The sequence below is a fragment of the Papaver somniferum genome, chromosome 7 (genome assembly GCF_003573695.1).
Source record: "Papaver somniferum cultivar HN1 chromosome 7, ASM357369v1, whole genome shotgun sequence".
NCBI classification, from domain to species: Eukaryota; Viridiplantae; Streptophyta; class Magnoliopsida; order Ranunculales; family Papaveraceae; genus Papaver; species Papaver somniferum.
Window position 1 is genome coordinate 268,578,878 of NC_039364.1, and position 20,808 is coordinate 268,599,685.

Here is a 20,808-nt window from a genome sequence, read left to right on the forward strand (position 1 = left end):
AATTTACTATACTAGTTACTACTATTTATTATACCAGTAATAACTAGTATACTAGTTACTACTACTATACTAGTATATACTAGTAGTATACTATCTACTAGTAAACTAGTAACTAGTACTAGTAGTAACATGTAGTATCAATACATAACAATTATTTGATATGTAGTATCAATACATAACATACTACATATCAATATATAACATACTACATATCAATATGTAGTATAAACATATAACATACTACATATCAAACATACTACATATCAATATATAACATACTACATATCGATATGTAGTATCAATATATAACATACTACATATCAATATGTAGTATCAATACATAACGTAACAGTATTGAACATAACATATTGATACTACATATTAATAACGTACTACATATTAATATGTAGTATCAATATTAATATGTAGTATCAATATATAACATATTACTACTAGTACTAGTTACTAGTAGTATACTACATATTACTACTAGTATACTAGTTACTACATATTACTACTAGTATACTACATATTACTACTAGTATACTAGTTACTACTATACTACTAGTATACTACATATTACTACTAGTATACTAGTTACTACTGTATTACTAGTATACTAGTTACTACTATACTACTAGTATACTACATATTACTACTAGTATACTAGTTACTACATATTACTACTAGTTATTACATACTACATATGTAGTAACATATATATGTATTAATATACATAATATTATATGTTAAGGTTAGTAGAGTAATTTTACTCTTTTCCAAACTTTTTTGGACTAGCGAGTAAATATGTTTTCCCGCTGGACTAGCCATTAATCCGGGTCGGGTTTACTGGACTAAACAAGAAAGTTCTATTATTTTTTTAATGACTAAATCCGCGGTTAATCCGCATCCGCCCGTATCATCCGCTAAACTGTGGATGCCAAATCCGCGGATGATTGGGCTGGACACGGTTGGATTTTCCAAATCCGCAACTTTGACGGATTGGACGCGGGTGACCCCTAATCCGCATTCGTCTGTCCTGTAGTTGCAGGAAATCCTACACTACACCCCTCATATGATTTCATTATTGCTCAACTCATTTTTAGATTTACACTCTTAATTTTATTGATTAATCTTTGAATATTCTTACAAGAAAAGATAAAGGAATCAAGAATGACCTCTGCTCTAGGCTTTCTCTCTCCTATTTACTTGTTTCTTACTCAAAAAAGATCTCTCCCTTTCCTTTACAACTGAAACGACTATTTATAGGGAAATACATAGTGGATGACAGCTAATCTGTCCTTTATTTTCGGATAAGACTTGCGACATTCTCGCAATCTTACAAATCTTAATCTCGCAAACTCTCTAATTTTCGCAGGACCCTCACATCTTTCTCATGACTTTAGCTGACGTTGTTTATTATATCATTTCTGAAATTGTTCTGCGACACTGTTGTGTTGTGTTTTGATAATTTCGCTAAGATATTATTGTTGCGAGATTCTGATCCTACATCTTGCCTCTTGTCATATCTTTTCTGCGAAGCAGAGAATGATGTGAGAAACGCCGCAGTTGTTCCTCTCTTCATATTCTGCATTTATCACACGTATTCTTTCTTCCATATGTTTCTTGACACGTCTTTTGTAACCGTTGCTTTTTAACCGCTTATATCTTTCCGTATTAATCGTGTTTATCTTCTCGAGGAAAAATTCCATCTATATATATTCTTTCTCACTCTCTTTTTCTTTCTTTTTATTTTCTCTGCAACTTCATCGTTCTTCTGCAAATTCCGTTATTGCAACTTTTCTTCTTTCTTCTTTAATCTTTTTAAGTTCTTCTTCATCTTCATACTAATTCTTCTGCAGATCTTCATCATTCGTAATTTTCTTTGAAGTAATCTTCCTGCTAATATTTTCCATGGATTCATCAAGGTTAGTTTTCCTTTTTCTTCTTTATGGGTTTTGCTGAAATTGACCTTGTTTACTGCCTTATTGATGTGGTTTTTATGTTGTTGTAGAAAGTGGTAGTAAAGTATCGTTCACTCGGACTTGTGAAGATTCGATTTTAGATTCAAACTCAATAGAAAACTTAGAAGTTGTTGTTATCAAGATTATAAAAAGCACCAAGACTCAGGATTCCACCATTGACCAATTAAGTGATTTAATCTAATCAATATTCATGTAATTCTTTGTGTTTAAAGTGATTCTAATTTATTGCCTCTAGTAGATTTTTGAAGTAACAATTGTATACATCAAGCATGAAACATCAAAAGTCTTAAACTAAGCATGCTCCATCAAAACGGATCACAATCATTCAATAAAAATCAATTTTCCAATATTAGTTCCATGCAAATAATCATAAAAGAAATTGCAAGAATTAATTAAAATAGAAATATACCACTTTTCATGGAACAATGGCTTCCTACGTTACCTCGGCTAAGGGGTTTAGCTCCTCATATTATTCACATACTCAAAATAGGTTTTCATAGCTCAAAAGGGTGAAAAACAAGATAAAACTAGTTAAGCAGACAGTTTGCAACGGTGTATAAGCGTTACAAACAGCTGTTACAGAAACGATATATGAAAACTGCTGTAGAAGAAATGACTGTCTCTGGGAGTAGTATGTTCTTCGTGTTCTTTCTTCTACACCAGCAGAACCCGACTTCCTGCAGCTCTGATTTCTTCTCTTCTCTGCCTCTGTAACCTCCGTTTCTTACCCCAAACTGTTCGACACCCTTCCTTGACCTCCAACAACTTATATATAGCCAACAAAGCGATTTAATCTCCCAAAAACTCCTCGAAATCTCTTCTTTCCTTCCTTGGCAGTTACGGAAATAATCTCATCCCAAAATTGTTTCACGCGTTTCCGAGCTTTCCAACTTATCTCAAACTCTTCCTTAGATAGATATGTATCTTTGGGAAGAGTTTCTTGCCTTTAGTCTTCCTGGAATTCCAAAAATAAGTCCAACAACAAACCGTGTATAACTTGACTTCTATTTCTTTTTCCGGCTATTCTAGCCAATTTGGGTTCAAACAAAAGACTTCACCAGGCCTGTTTAGGCCTAGGGAGTAAACCCAATCAATTTCAGCCATTGAATCGCTCTGGAACTCGATCGAAGACGTGAACAAAATTTTCCCGCCAATTTTTTTATTTGAATTTGGGAAGAAAGTGACCTCCCCCTTATCTGTGGATGGTCTCCCTTTAGCAGATACCTGGAAATGGGTCACCCTTTAGTAATTAGGTTACCCCTTATTCAAAGTGAGAGTCCGTATAGTAATTTTCTCCCACGAGCGCAAAAACCATTTTTTTTAGCCAATTTCGCCGCAAAAGCTTATTTCTCCAAAAATACCTACAGGGACATAGAAAGCCATAATAAATATAAAATCGAGCACTAATAATATATACAATTGAGATTATATAAGACACAAAAATGTCCTATCAAATACTCCCAAACTTATTATTTGCTAGTCCTTGAGCAAATCTAAAATAGAAAATAAAATCCTAACTCAGTGTCGCAGGCATCGTCGATTGCATTTAGCGTATGCAATTAGCCTTTAAACCCCTAGGTGGCCCTAGTGTCCGAGTTATAGTCTCGGGAGGGCTTACCAGAGCTATACCCACAAAACCTTTATACTCCAGACCCTAGGTATCTACGCAGAACCTTAGAAAGCACTAAAGAATCTCCTTGGTTGGCATACTTATTGACTACAGAAGGAAGTACCCTGATGCGAAATTCCAATTGTTGTACACGAGTTTGCACTCAAGCATACTAAATTTCATATAAAGTGACAGAGCTCTACTCAGATAGTCGCACTATGGACATCAATTTCCGGAGTCAAAACTAATCACATGGATAGATCAAGAAGATGGATATAGAGAAAAACATAGATGGTTTTGATGTTTACTAAGTGAATGGCGTTTCCCATATCTGTCTGAAGGCCTCCGCCAAAATGAACCTATCCTAATGGATTGAGGTACTAGTCTGACTAATATCAACACACTGGCATATACAAGGGTACCAGTGGTCGACTTTATTGAATTTATTCCTTTTGGTCAAATGGTCTAGTCTCAGTTTCTTGTTTTCCTTTTTTTTTTTTTTTTCTTCAACTTTTTTTTTCAACTTTTTCTTTCATCTTTTTTTTTCAACTTTTTTTTTCATGGTATCTCAATCACTCTAATTCACCCTAGCATTGGTAACAACTTGAATCGTGAGCCCCACCAAATCACTTAGAAACATATTTAAAAAGAAAAATAAAAACAGAAGTGAAAAGGACTCAACGAGATATGGTGATACTATCATGTTATTCCTAACAACTGAGCTCTGTGCTTTTATGAATAGACTCTTTAGATGTTGCCATCTAATCATATTGGTTTCTCAACTCCTACAACCAAAATGCTTCCATCCACTTAGATTAGTTAGTACGATCCTTAATAAACATAAATTTCTATGCTCTGGAGTTTATTAATGCAACTAAAAAGTTTCTCCCATACCCCCAAACTTAAATCTAACATTGTCCTCAATGTTCTAAAGATGAAATTAAAAGAATGAACAAGGAGAAACTGTTACCATTGAAGCAAAAGAGTTAAGGAAAGATATTACCGTGTTGCATGAGATTGGGTTACCTCCCAATAAGTGCTAAGTTTAAAGTCTTCAGCCAGACATCAAGTTTCATAGAATGGCTAGTTACCTTTCAAATCATATATCAGTAGTCGAAATAACTGTGGGTCATCAAAACCAAAGTCTTAGATGTCCCTAAGAATGCAGATTTAGGGTCCAACTTAGGAGGCTCTTCTAAACAAGGGATTAAGGTAGACTCAAAAGCTAGTAATGGTTCGAACCTAGCTTTCCATTTATCAGTATCTAACATAGGAATAGAATCAAACATAGCATTCACTTGTTCAATGTTGCTATCTTCGTCGAAATCCATGTTAAAGTGGGCTAGACAACTCTCTAATGGATCTTCCAATATGAGGTTTGGTAATGACTCCTGAATTAAGGTTCCTATCATGTTCACCTCTTCAATGCACGTGTCATCTAGCTCAGAATGTAGCTTATTGACATTAAAAATATTCAACTCAATAGTCATATTACCAAAAGATAGATTCATAATACCATTTCGACAATTTATGATCGCATTAGACGTAGCTAAAAATGGGCGACCTAAAATCACAGGTATCTGGTTCTCTGGGTCAGGGACAGGTTGGTTATCTAAGACCACGAAATCCACAAGATAAATAAACTTGTCGACCTCAATAAGAACATCTTCTATCACACCACGAGGAATCTTGACAGACCTATCAGCTAACTGCAATGTTATCTTGGTAGGTTTCAATTCACCGAGCCCTAGCTTTAAGTACACATGGTATGGGAGTAAGTTCACACTGGCTCCTAAGTCAAGTAAAGCTTTGTGTACCCTGTGTTTTCCTATCGTACAAGCAATGGTAGGCGCACCTGGGTCTTTATATTTAGGAGTTGTGTGGTTCTGAATGATCGAACTTACATGACTAGCTAAAAAGGCTTTTTTAGGGACACTAAGCTTTCGCTTTCGCGTACACATATCCTTAAGAAACTTGCCATAAGCTGGAAGTTGCCTAATTGCTTCTAGTAATGGAAGGTTTATGGTAACTTTCCTAAAAACCTCCATTATGTCATTAAAGTTGGATTCACTCTTTGTTGGTACTAATAGCTGTGGAAATGGGGCTCTAGGCATAAAATAGGGTCTCTCAGGAACCGAATTGACATCATCAGAAAATTTATCAGTCTCTCTTCCTTTGAGCGTGCGCACGACATTCCAAAATCGGGAGAAATGGTAATCAACATGGAGTGGGGTAACTTCTGGTCATCACACCTCCCTGTGACTAAATATGATCATGCTTTGAACCAGGACAGTATTAACGCCGGTGAGCAGATTTCGAGAAGATTATTTTTGGGATGTATTTGAGAGATATTGTACGTCGAGTCCTCTGTAAAATGGCTGAAGAGGATTTTTTTTTTGTTGTGATAACGTTCCCCAAAACTTAAGACTTGATTCATTTTTCCATGCATCATGACACATCCACAGATTTGATAGTGGTTGAAAAAAAATTGAAGGACATTTTTGGAATATCTGGTACTTCCCTTGAAACAAGAAGACTTGTTGTGAAGCTCTGCAACATTGTTGCCACACGTGGTGCCCGTCTTTCTGCCGCAGGGATCTTGGGTATTTTGAAAAAGATTGGCAAAGACACAGTGAAGGAGGGAGAGAAGCAGAGGACTGTTATAGCCATTGATGGAGGGTTATTTGAGCACTACACCGAATTCAGATCCTGCTTAAAGAGTACCCTCAGTGAGCTACTCGGGGATGAAGTTGCACACACCGTTGTTATTGAACATGCAAACGATGGATCTCGAATCGGAGCAGCTCTTCCTGCAGCTTCTCATTCTCAATATTCCCATGTTGAAGAATCCTTATAAGAATTGTGTATAGTTTGCAGAACCTGAAAGTGTCTTGTACTTCCCATTTTCTTCTTCTTGCTATAAATTACATAGTTGAAGGCTTCGTATATTGGCGTAATATAAGTGTATGTTTTTCATAATAAATAAATAATAGTTGAGATGTGCTTAAAAATCGAGTTTTCAATTAACATTTTTGTAGATCACAAGATCATCTCCAAAGAGATGCCAAGTGCATAAGCTACAACTCAGAAAAGAGTTTCACGAAGAGAGAAAGAAAAAGAAATGGTGAAAAGATGGCGTTCAATAAAGTTTGTGACAAAAAAGTTAAAGACTATTGGATGCTCAGGTGCGGATCATAACAACCCAGCATAGGGAGATGCCGATGCGTTTTCAATTAGCGAAACGAAAATGAAGTGACTATTTTGACGGCCTGTATAGCATGTGAGTGGGACCCGCCTGGGCCCACCACCACAAGATTGAGAGGGGGCTGGTTTTGTGGGATCGGTTTGGACTTGCCTTCCTCTATTTAACTTGAGAAATTTCCTGTTTATTCCAAAAACCCGACCCGGGATTAGTGTGTAATCCAGCGGGATAGAAAAATTATCCGGTAATCCAAAAAGGTTTAAAAATACCTAAAATTACTAGCCTACCCTCACTACTCACGTGTGGACCGTATATCTCTTTTTTCTTTTTTATTTTTCAGACGAAAACTTCATCTACTTTTTCTGAAGAAAACTGTTCGTGTTTCTTCTTCTCAATCAACAACACCAACAACTAATTCAACCCTAAACCCATGCTTAACCATCTCTCAAAACTCATCATCATCAGCAATAGAAACCAAATTCATCGGAAAGCTAGAAGGATAAGCTAAAGAGAAAAACCGAAAACAAATCTGGAGAGAAAACCATGGAGAAAGAGTAAAAACGAAAACAGTTGAAATAATTCACTGGTATTTGAATGAAATTTTCGATGGCGGCGGCGATTTATCAAACAAGGAGTGGTTTTGGCATGGTGGTGATGGTGGCGTTGGAGAAACTATGGTTATGTATTTCTGTAACAACAATATTTGTACTTCTTTATTTCTAACATTTCCATTTTTTATTTATTTATGTACTGATCCTACAATACACATTATTATGTATTTGAAGAATTCATTGATTTTTGTATGAACCTTTTTGTTCTGTATGATCCTGTAATAGTATTGATATGTACTGGTACGAATATCAATAGGTTATATTGATCCGACAATATATTCGTATGTATTCAAGAAAAAAGTGATTGATTGATATGTAGGAGTACATATTAGTATGCATATGAATATACTGCAGTACATATTTGGATGTACTGACGAAACTGGATAGTTTTTTTACAGCAAGAGCAACAACAATGGCTTAAGGTTTGGCATTTGAATGTTATGCCTAAATTTGAATATGTACTAGTAAAAATTGCAGTACATATTTGGTTGTACTGACGAAATTGGATGGTTTTTGACACTGTGAACTGCCGATACATATTTGAATGTACTATAATATGTACTGTGAAAAGCTGTGTGCTCCTATAATACATACAGATATGTACTGACTGAGTGACTGAATTTTTGAATGTCTACATATTGGTATGCACATATCAGCAAAAACAACTGCAGCGTATCATTGTCGTTTCTGACAACCAAGCTCTGGTGAATGCTATAAATGGTGCAGCATCTAACATTTGTTGGACACAATTTTCCTATCTAACAGATTGTAAAAATGAGAAATTGTTGATGATTCACCGACAGCAAAAACCAAACAAAACCCTGCTGCTAATTCACCAACAACAAAGAGTATCACTAAAGTTGTTACTCCACCAGCAACACCGAAAAAAGGTAAAACTTATGTACTACATATCTCTATTCATGTACTACATATCTTTATTTATTTGTTGTTTTTATGCCTACATATTGGTATGCATGATGAACTGAGTATTGTAATGGATTTACTTTTGTTCATTAAACACTACATATTAGTATGTATGTATGACTAGTATTTGTCCACATATTGGTATGCACATCTCAGATGTTGACCGTATATCCTAACACTACATATTGGTATGTAGTTGTGTATACCAAATTTACAACTATTGATATGATATGTAGTCTAGGAATTACTGGTTTGGTGCTGTTGGTGGAGTAACATACAGACTAGTTTTAGACTAAACATGAAATTTGATGATGTACATATCATTATGTACTGTATAAACCACCTAGGTTATGAATATGTACATCATTTATAGATGCAGTACATGTTATTATGCTTACTCAAGCATAAAAGAAACACTACATAGCAATATGTATTGTTGGATAGTTAGATTAGTGTTTTGTGTATGATATAACAATAATGGATAGTTAGATTAATGTTTTATGAATGATCTAACAATATGTATTGATGTGTGCTATGTAAAAAAATAGAAAAGATATAAACCAGTACATATTGACATGTACTAATGTGTACTACCTTGTGAAAGAAAAAATGTTGTTGTGCTTTGTTACTTTAATCCAACAATATTTTTGGTTCTTGTTGGTGCATATTTCTCATCATTTTCAGTATATATAATCTGTATTTTCTTTAAGAAGAGTTTGGGTTTACATTGCTCCCAAGAGGAATGGTGATGAAGATGCAAAGGAAGAAGTCTCATCAACTATGGATTTTGATATGTAGTCATTATTGCTTGAAATAATGCGGTACCTTGTTTTTATTCTATGTTTTTTTTTCCTTCATATTTCAAGTTCTCAAATTACTATGAGCACCACCTCTGTATCCAAAATATATGCAAGTTGCGAGCATTCTAGAAGGTGTACGTCAAGGTTGTATTAAGAGTACCATGTATGTATCAACATTTGTTGAATACAATCCCATAGTACGTATTATAATGTACTAATTTATCATGTTGTACGTATTGTGATGTACTCATTTTTCTAATATAATCCTGTTGTACGTATTGTAATGTACTCATTTTTACAATACATATTGTCATGTACAGATTTTTCCTGTATAATCCTACAATACATTATGTCATGTACTAATTTTTCTTGTATAATCCTGCAATATATATTGTCATGTACTGATTTTTCTTGTATAATCCTGCAATACATATTGTGTTGAAATGAAAAGCTAGTTAAAGCGCAGGCTCCATATACATGTCGTTTGTGGGTTCATATTGTATTGCAAAACCTGACGCATATAAAAAAAATTGGAACTTAAACTTGAGATTTTTTCAATACAAATGGTTCTGAAAAAAAAAGAACTAAATGTGTTTCAATACATCTTATAGTACTACAACATATTAGTCGTATGACTTAGTATAAAAGACTAAGAAAAGAGTATGAACCTTAAATACTTGCAGTACATATCTGCCAGTACTGAAAAACCTGGTATATATAAGAAAATTTTGCAAGAAACATATATAACTTAACGAACTTTAGTACATATTGAGCAAGAACCAAGTACATATTGATATGTACTGAGCAAAAATGCAGTACATATCGATATTTACTGAGTAAAACCATAGTACATATGTATGTATACTGAGTAATCAGACTCTTCAATTTGATGAGATAATTCCGTCGATCCCTCTCCCAGCCTTGATGCCTACAAGTCTTCTAACCTCAAAGGAACTGTATGTCGCATCTCTAGCGGCCATAGCATTTCCTTATTGAATTTTCCACCATAGCTTGTCTTATTCTCAACCAACTCATGCTTTCAACTGCCAAAGATATATAAGACTCTCCAAGTTGATTTCTTCAGTCTCTCTCTCATTCTTGATTCCCGCAAATCCTCTAACCTCAATGTCTTGTCTGCTGCATCTCCGTTGGCAATAGCTGCAACTATTATTTCTTCGTTCAATTTGAGATTTTTCTCAGACTCCGTAGCTTGTTTCATTTCATCCAACTCATGTCGCAGAACTGTCAGCTACCAAAGACATAATAAAAACTATAAACTTACCCATTAAGAACTTAATCACTCAATGAAACCCTGGTACATAATGATATGTACTGACTGCAACCTTAGTACATAAGTGGCCCAAGTTGATTTCTCCACTTGAGCCACTTACCGCCAGAAGTCTTGAAGGAAAGACTTTCAGGTATCTTATGTACTGACTGCAACCTTAGTACATATTGATAAATAAGAATTAATTTCAGTATCACGACTATTGTTGCTCTAAATTCTAGTGTAATGGAATGACAAAGTAACATAGTCCCTAGAATCACACAACAAGTCAGTTGCGACTACTAATTTACATACTTGCGAATGAGAAAAGGTATTAAGTACAGACCGGAAGTTTTACAAGGGAAGGAATCTCATACAATATAGCAGATTATAAAAATTGGAAACCAAGAAATTTCTAAAGAGATTCAAAATGAAAAAAACAATACATCTATATATATGTATTGAAAAAACAAGAACTGAAAACCCAGTACATATTGATGTGTACCAATTGATATGTACCCATTGTTGTATATGATTCCAATAGTGGATATCGATATGTACCCACTATTGTATAATTCTAACAACGAATATGAGAAGGATTCAACAGGAAAAAAAAATGAGGATAACTTATTAAACAAAATAATCTTAAAGTTACTGAGAAATAAATGATTACGAGGGGGCGCTGCCCCCTCGACCCCCGTAAACCAATGGTACACAATCAGAATATGTACCAATCATTATAAAAAAATGTTTAGGCCGAGAACAAACTGCTGGATCTAATGCAAAATATGGAGCAATCCCATTTTCACAAAACCCAAGGATGACCTGACATAAGAAAGAAAATAAAGAAAGCGAATCAAAAAATGAAAATAATAGTACATATCAATTTTACCAGATAAAATGCAACAGACTCATCTCACTTCTTTCATATGTATATTCAGAACACTATTGAACTATCATGCTTCTTAGAAAAGCAAAACACATCATAGTATGTAAGCAATGTCTGCTTTCTATCCCAAATATACCAAATAATAGCAACCCATATCAGCAACATAATATGTACTGTTGTAGGAGTATCACACATCTTATGGATACACCAAAAGAAAATAAAATCTTATTATCTGCAAAATGCAATACAAGTGTTCTGACTTTTTTACATCTACACTAACAAATATGTACGATTCAAGTGTTATACTGTACACAAAATAGATCTCACAAAAAACATATTATAATACATATTAATATGTATTGTATATAGGATCATACAAAAAATACAAAAGAATAGAAATCATGAATTCATGTAAACAAAAATGGACATTCCACATCGTATAAAGCCACATACCAAAGAATAATTAACCTGAAATTTTATAAAAAAAACCCTATTAAATATTGATATGTACTATGAGAAAATCTAGTAGATATCAATATGTACTGACTGAAAACCTAGTAGATTGACACCCACCTATGATACTCTAACAATTAGTCGAAACACTGCATTATTGTGTCTCTAAGACAGTAGAACTTCACACTCTACCAAGCACATAGCTCTATTTCCTCAAATTTCAAGGAATAACATTGCTTAAAAGTAAGAATATAGACATATAAAGTTCTCAATCACATGATTTTCATAACTCATACGATATGCATAAACGACTAAAATCAGTACGAAGAAAAGTAATAATATGTACCCGTATATGTATCGATGATCATTTCTCTACAGTACATCAAAAGCATAGTTCATTTCCTTTCCGATACATTAAAATATGTACTCAATTGACAATATAAAAAAAAATTTGTATAAAAAATCAATAACTTACTAAATAGATAGATAGTCTATTACTAGTTAGCCTGCAAAATGGTACCAGTGCATTTCAACATCCGTTAATCAGAGAGATATAACCCCACAAGAAAGAAAAGCATCAAGAAGACTAAAAGCATAAAAAAATTACCAATTGAAGCAAGAAAAATTTGCATAGTTTCCCACCCAAATGAAGCAAAAAACACTTGCGTAGCTGTGTTTGTTTGATATCCAAATTTATATAAAAAAAATCAATGATTACTTACATAAATCCGAGCAACTTGTTCTTGTCCAGTCAAGTTTCTCTAAATCTCTTTTCATCTGCCTCAAACTCACTTATATTTTGTTCTTCAATAGGTTTATACAAACAGTACATGCAAATATGTACCGCAAAATCGCTACAGAAATATGTGTAGCGTCAACGAATATTCTGTCTAAAAATCAAACTTACTTCTATTGATCAAAATAAGAATATAAAAAAAAATTTAGCTAACCGATCTATGAAGTAAACATAATAATGTTCAAATTAACTCAACGAAGCACCATTAAAACAAATTGTCAAAACCAAATCAAAACGACGACTTAATGAACAAAAATAGGTCGATAACAAAATCTGATTTTAAAAAATCAACAAAATCGCTTAAAACACGAATAGAAACGGAATTAAATCATGAAATTGTACCATGTGCATCATAGAATATCGATTATTTACTAATCGAGAAAGAGAACAACGGAAAAAAATTCGTCAAAATTATGAAATCGAGTTGATCATAATGAACAAAAAATAATAATTAGAGAATAAAAGAGATTATAGCAAAATACCTGGAGATTGTAGCAAACTATATGAGCTAAACCCTAGAAATTTAAGATAAAACATCAGGAGCAGAGAGAGATTCAGATCTGAGATGAAGAACAAAAAAGAAAGAAGCATAACTTGATTTGATTTTCTCTTAGTAGTTGTCGTTGCAGCAGGGTAATTTAGGAAAAAAATAAAAATGATATTAAGGACTCGCACGTGTGCTGGATGAGAGAATATAAGTTCTAGTCCAAAAACATGTTTTTGGACCAGCGGGTAACTGTTTTCCGGTGCTGGACTATAGAGTAACCGGTTCTCCTAATACTGGATTAACCAGTAATTCCTAGATTTAACTTTCTACGAACTGATTTTAGGGTTTTTCTTTGTGAAAATATAATTTCATGTGATTGTCCCTGGTTTAGGAAGGCAAGGAATGGAGGAGGAGACGAAACCAAAATAGAAGAACACGGAGAAAAGACTTTTGTCTTGGCATTTTCCGTTTTCTTCAAAGCTTCCTATATTAGTGCTCTTGTGAGCTTCCTTGAGGAAAATAAATTTCACTTGGAAGGTAAACCCGATTTGATTTGATTTATTTTTAAAGTACTCATTCCATGCTACAATTAATCGGCAACATATATCTTATTTGGTTTGTCCTTCTCAAGGCATGATGCTTATGGATGTGACTAAGAAATTCATCGAAAAGCACTTCAAAAATGTTGGAGCGGAACCTCATGGTGAATGTCCTTATCTTTATTGGGTGGATTACTTATCCTCTGGTCCTGTTGTTGCTATGATACTGGAGGGACATGAAGTTGTCCAAAAAGTTAATGAACTTGCATCGGATCGGGAGCAAGCTTTCTTTTGGAGTTCTAACGGGTAAGCCTAACATTTCACTATATATTGTAGGTTTTGCCGGCGGTCAAGAGTTTGACTTTGGTTAAACTCTATCTTGAGAAAACTTATTCCAAAAGTTTAGGAACTTAGGGTCCAAGTTAGGAAAAATAGCTTGTTCCTAAAGATAAGTTTTCTTGAGGTCTAGGCTTGTGATCTCTATATATAATGTTAGAATTTTAGAGTTGTAATCAATCCAACCTAGAAGAGTGGTAAAACCTTGTGCTTAGGTTTTTGGTCTCTTTGGTAGGGAGGATCGTGTGCTACCGTGAAGGTCAATATGGGTGTGAGGGAAACACTTGTAGAGAGAGGATTTTGGTGTTCTAGTGTTTAGGGTTTGGGGATTTTCCCTAAACCAGGTTTCTAGTGTTTCCATGTTTCTCCTCTGTTATTAGCAACTGGGAATACGGTGTAGAAGAGAAGACACGAGGCTGGTTTGGCGAATGTTAGAGAGTTGGTTTCTATGGTTTCTTCAATGGCGTTCTCGGGTATGTCTTGTTAACTCTTTGGCCTTGTCTTGGTTTGCGAAAAGAGCATGTAGTGTTCTTTGTTTAATGGAAGTTTTTCTGGTGGTGTTGGCCGTGGATGTAGCATGTAAAGATGAACCACGTATATCTTGTGTTGTGGTTGTGTGCTTCTTATCTTCTGTCTCTTTCTTATTATTTCTCCCATGTTTGGTTTAAATCGTCAATTGCCCTTTGTGATCCTGTGATTCCACTGCGCTAGGGTACCAATTTTCCCAACATATATCCCGTTAAATTTGAATTGCTTTAGGATTCCAACTTTAAGTAAAGTACATTTTATTTTATTTTTGTTCGACAGGAAAACATCTTACAGCAGCAACTCAGCTTACAGTGCGAAGCGAGATATTGAGATGTGGTTCGGCCAAGATAGCAAAGCCACTGAGAGATCTCATCTGGTATACTTGCTTGCAGGGGGAAAACACGTGGCCCCGTGGAAAGACTTTATGATACAATGAAGAATGATCAATACTATGGAAGATTGAATGAATTGTAAGTTTCTGATTCAGAATTCCAAATGATGTATCAGATTAATCTAAAATGAAGCGGTAACCATGTCATCATGTTGGGCAGTATATAATTTGCAGCATGTGATACGGGACGTATTTGAAGCCCTTTTATTAGGCGAGTCTTGTTAGTCAAGTACAGGTCCATTGCTTAGTCTTTAGTCTTTTAATATGTTCAGTTAGGATTTACTTTGAGTGTGCTAGTTAGTTGTAGGAGTCAAATAAGATAAGTGATGGTATTGCTATCGGCAGGATATCTAGGAGTTTAAGTTGTTAGGATATAATACACAGTTCAGGTCGGATCCATGGTGTAAATTCGGTCACAAGAGAGAATGGGTTGATCTGTAGGAGGGAAGCTGAGAAATGTGTGGAATCAATGGTAATCAAAGATTATGGGTGTGTTATGTATTCTGAATAAGATAAGTTCCGAATGATTGAAATTGCTCAGTTGATAGTAATTGCTCAATTGATGAGGTGTTGATCTCGTGTTGTATGTGAGACGTGAGATTCTTGTATCTTCAATCATGATTTCAGAGACTTATTTATATTGCTGGAATTGTAGACATCATGATCCCATGAAGTGTGACAGTTGATGGAATCAAAGAGTGGGGAAATGAAAATCGTGTTTGAAACCAGTTCCTCATCGTGCGGAGACTTGGTTAATTTTCCATCCACTACTTTGTTAACTCCTTCAACTGATTGCACGACTTTCTCACATTCCATCGTGTGTATGAACACACGTGCCGTAGACCGCCATACCAAAACCCTAGTTAATATGCCCCCACGTGACACGATTGACATCTCGTGGTTAATTAGTCAGTTATTGACTTCATGACTTTATGGGACGATGAGTCCATGTATTTTCTGAGTTGAACACGATTTTGCAAAATGTTCTGAAACTCATGAATTGAACGTGTCTGTTGAGACAGAGGTATAATTCTCACGTTGATAGTTGAGGCGATCAAGTATTGCTCATTCGATGAATTGTTGAATATTAATAGTTGAACCAGAATTCCTTGATTTGAGCAAATATTTCTTATCTGAGCAAGTGTTGCTCGTCTGATGAATTACTGGTAGCGTGACCAAAATAATTAATTAGAATACTGGTAGTTGAACCGATCATAATTAATAAGAATATTGATCATGAGATCATCGCAAAGTTATTAGTGTTCGAATCTGGAATTATGATCCTTGGACTCAGAAACCCTAATCTTATCAATTAATGACCAATTGATGGTTTATTTCAAAATCAACCATGGAATGAAGGAGGGATCGGCTACATGGGATCATGGATCGACCATGTAGTGCCCATATGCTCATGTGAGAAAATACCAAGGTCTCTTGAAGAGTTGGTGATTTGTTGATGAAAGAATGATTAAATGCTGGTTTAATCATTTATTCGAAAAATGCTCCTCTGAGCCTTAGGTGATAAAACCTAATTAATTCTGAAAAGGTGAGGGACCGACCAAGGGGTCATGAAACCGGCCCTGGGTCATCACGGGATCGACTGACGATCACTCCATGAAATTCCAAAATTATTTGGAAGAGTTTTGGACCTAATACGTGCAATTGCGCAAATTAGGTCAAATCGTGAAAATACGTGGGACCGGCTTCTTACAAGCCAAAGAGGCAACCATGGTCGGTCAAGGTAACATGCTCACGTCGCCAACACGTCCGTGTCTCAGTCCTGAGAATTTTGATATTTTTTGGCGTGCGTTTGAGCAACCATTCGAGAAAATATGACAAAATCAGGGTTTTGCTGAAACTGATGAAACTTCATGAGATGAAGGAAAATAATTATAAAATAAAGGAATGATGAAGCGTGAGACCCCTAAGGCCAATCCATGGTCTGCCGGCCAGTGACCACGTCCCGTGGTGCTTTTCCTAATTTTATATTATTTTTCATGAATTTATGAAAATATCATGAAATTAAGGAATTTGTTTAAATTAAGGAGTTTCCTTGAAGTGAAAGAGTTTCCATGGGCATGGCCGGCCGGCTTGGGTCCGGACCCACGGGTTTCCGTAATTTTATATTATATTTTTCATGGATTTATGAAAATACCATGAGATTAAGGAGTTTTCATGAAATTAGGAAAATAATGAGGAACCATGAGGTGCGGGGCCGTCCGGGATCAAGGCATGGCCGGTTGGCCAATAATCACGGCCCCACAATGTTTTTCCCAATTTTACATTATTTCCTTGGTGCGAAGGAAACACCATGAAACTGAGGAGTTTCCTCAAAACGAAGGATACTTGTTCGAATGAAAGGATTTTCATAAGATCAAGGAAAATAACAAAAAATATGATAAAATATAAAACTGGAGTGGGATTGGCCACGGCACGGCCGGCCAGTGAGCCCAATCTCTCAGCACCTTGGTCAATATTTAATTATTTATTATTTTCCTTCCTATTTTGCATAGGTTCATCGTTTCGTCGTATTTTGAAATACTCGTTCATGCGGTGATTATTAATGCATCATCGTTGAGTACACTTACACCATTTGAGTTGGGGCTTACTCGGAGGTAGATCAGACGCCCGTGCGTTGAATATTAATTACTAACCCATGGAATTCTGCTGGGAAGAATCATAGATTGAAGTAACGAAATATTGCGAAAATATTTGAATATTTTCGGAAATTCAGTGGATGAATCCAAGAATTTAGGAATAATTAACTTATGGCTCTATACTAGCAGAGCAAGCTGTCTATGAGCATTAATTATTCTGACATGAGCTTGCTGGAGCTTCATATCCTTTATATAGTCAAGGAAAACTGTTGTTTGTATCCTGAAGACGTTATCGCTCTATACTAGCAGAGCAAGCTGTCGAGGAGCCGTTAATCTCGTGATTCTATATATAAATAATTACTGAAATGTTCAGTATTCATGAGATATGTTGTTGTCCAGACGAGAGACTACATATCTGCATGTACTCCGAGAGAAAGTATTCTCAGTCAGAGGATTCGATGAGAGACCTGTGTCTCAATACTCACATCTGATTGCTGGATCAGGAGTTCGTATAATTATGGGTTTACGATTTTGACCTTTGTCGAAAATCCACCATCTACACATGGCTATAAATAGCCATTTGGTTTATCATTGTAATCAGCTGCGGCTCGCTATTACCGTTTAATGAAAACTATGAAGTTGTTGGTTAATACCATTGATTGTTGTTCTCTTTAACTCTTGGATTAGAGTATTTTACTCCTGGATTGGAGTGTTCTACCATCACCATTAAGGAGTGGATTCTCCTTGTCTCTTAATTGCTTCCGCTTGTGCCATACCAAATGGTAATCAGAGCATGTGTTTCATGCGCTGTTCGTCTGCGAGGCCGCCTAGAAGAATCAGTCGAAAATTCCTGTGATCTCTAGGTTTTTACCCAAAAAAAAAAAAACAACTGCAAAAGAAAATTTTCAGAAAGAGAAAGGAGCAGTTGAAGATCTCTTTCTTGTTTATCATTCCGCACCACTGCGCTGGGTAACTATCTCGCTCATCATTTGTTGGTTTGCTGTGTTATTTCTTGTTTTTCTCCTTGCTGTGTTTGTGAAACTCTAGGGTTTACGTCGCTTACGAAGGGTGAAAGAAAGAGCCAGAACTCCGAACTAAGTCTTGTTTGGCTAAGGTAAAAAAAAATTACATCTCGGCCACTCTTTTTTAATGATTATAACTTCCTTCAATAAAGCCCAGCAGAAACCCATTTTCTATTAAGTAGTCGGCCAATTTCCAAATCACTGGACGTTTGGGTTCCGTGTATGACCAAGTTCCCAAAGGAAAACGTAGAGCAGCTCTATGGACAATATTTGTGCTACACATGATCGGAAAATTAGGTTATCTAAATTTTCTGGAATTGTTAATGGAAAAAAAATACCATTTTGTAATCGATGAGAGTTGTGAAGAGAACTTGGTGTCAATTAAAGCAGTACAGTTGATGGGTCTCGAAGTAGATTGGTACGCTCGACCAGATTGCATTGAGTGGTCTAATACAGGAGGAGCAATCATGCGGATGGGTGGTTGTAGATTTCCATTGTCATTCGGTAAGCATTATTCTAATTCACATTTTCATGAAATCGTTGACATGGATGTATGCGACATCGTGTTGGGAAGACCATGGTTGTTTGATGTTGGCGCAGTTCGTAAAAGCCGAGACAATGCTTATGAGTTCATGTGGGGGGAGATTAAGATGATTCTTATACCAACTCTTCGACCTTGTAAAGGAGAAGAAGATGTACAGTTGAAGACTTTCTGCCTAACAGTTGATAAATTGGGCTTGCAAGAGCAGACAAACAGCGAAAATGAGGCAATGGTTAATAGGGATTTACAAAGGAATTCATTTGGTTGTATGTTGGTCCCAAAGTCAGTAGAGATTGGTGTTGCAGACAAGGGAGGCGTGTTAGTTAAAGCTTATGAGTTAATGATAGTTAAAGTCAGTAGAGTGGATGCTGGTTATTTTGTTCCCTATGATTATGTGGGTCCATTTGAAGTGCAACCAGTCTCTTATGGGTGTTTTTACGCTGGTGTTCAGAAGTTGTTATTGGAGTTTACACACCCCAGACGAAAAACAAAGCTATACGGGAAACACAAGTCAAGTTCTTACCTGAATCCTAGTTTGTTTTGTGAACACTTGATGATTCCACTGCACAACTCGAGGTCAAGCTGCTTTACAGGATGTGGGAATACCAAAACTATTTCGTCAATTTGTCATTTCCAGTATAAACTCGAGACGAGTTTCGTCGCAGTAGGGGAGCCTGATACAGGACGTATTTGAAGCCCTTTTATTAGGCGAGTCTTGTTAGTCAAGTACAGGTCCATTGCTTAGTCTTTAGTCTTTTAATCTGTTCAGTTAGGATTTACTTTGAGTGTGCTAGTTAGTTGCAGGAGTCAAATAGGATAAGTGATGGTATTGTTATCGGCAGGATATCTAGGAGTTTAGGTTGTTAGGATAGACCACACAGTTCAGTTCAGGTCGGATCCATGGCTATAAATAGCCATTTGGTTTATCATTGTAATCAGCTGCGGCTCGCTATTAAGGAGTGGATTCTCCTTGTCTCTTAATCGCTTCCGCTTGTACCATACCAGCATGTAGGATTTCGAATCAGACCTATTGTATTGATAACCAGCCTCCTGTTATTTTGGTTATTCACTCTTTGCAATAATGGCAACAGGGATCTTCATGACTGTTTTTTGAAGGAGCGCATGACCTTTCTGGTGATCAAGCCTAAAGCTTTTAGTACGCGCTGTGTTGGTGAAATTCTGAGTGCTGTTGAGTATAGCAGTTACGTAGTGAGAGGTGAGTACCCCTGCATCTTAGATTTCATATTTTTTATGTGCTTAATGCTGATATCCTATCCTTCGGTCTGGTTACACTTTCCGGGTGAACTTTTCTTGTAGGGTTAAAGCTCGTGAGAAAGTCTGAGTATCCTGACAGCATTGTATGGGGGGATTCTTCTGCATCGAGTAAAACTCATGGCGATGATGAGTATGGTATTGCTATGGTTGTTATTTTTCTTGAACCAAAGTTCGAATTACGTGACAAAGCACCAGATCTCAAGTATATTGATTTAAAGTCAGAAGTATATCTAGTTGGCAGGTAAATATGAGTTGTTGCATCATTGAAATAGTTTCTTTTGTGTATCATGTCAAAGCTTCATTTATTCTCTGGTTATTCACAGATTACTGCAATGGCATCACTTGGGTTTGCTGTGTTGCTTGCAAGACTTAAAAATTGTTTATTTGTTTGTACAGTAATTACGTGTACCAAAGCAAGCCGGATGAAATGTGGCGTGATATAGAAGTATTTTTTCCTTACGGTATGACCATTTACACCGATGGTAAAAACCAGTACATTTTTGGCAAGATGTTCGAGCCGACCTTAATTGGTCTAGATTGGGAGGAATAAGTTACA

The 20,808-nt window shown here is 35.8% G+C and overlaps 1 protein-coding gene across 1 annotated transcript; it reads left to right on the forward strand.

Annotated features, from left to right (window-relative positions):
• The first annotated feature begins 13,665 nt into the window (after nucleotides 1-13,665).
• LOC113296590 (nucleoside diphosphate kinase-like) lies at nucleotides 13,666-14,948 on the forward strand. The gene is made up of 3 exons (XM_026544893.1): nucleotides 13,666-13,868; nucleotides 14,706-14,802; nucleotides 14,934-14,948. Exons 1-3 carry the CDS (start codon nucleotides 13,666-13,668, stop codon nucleotides 14,946-14,948), a joined length of 315 nt encoding a protein of 104 aa, XP_026400678.1.
• Nucleotides 14,949-20,808: the final 5,860 nt, after the last annotated feature.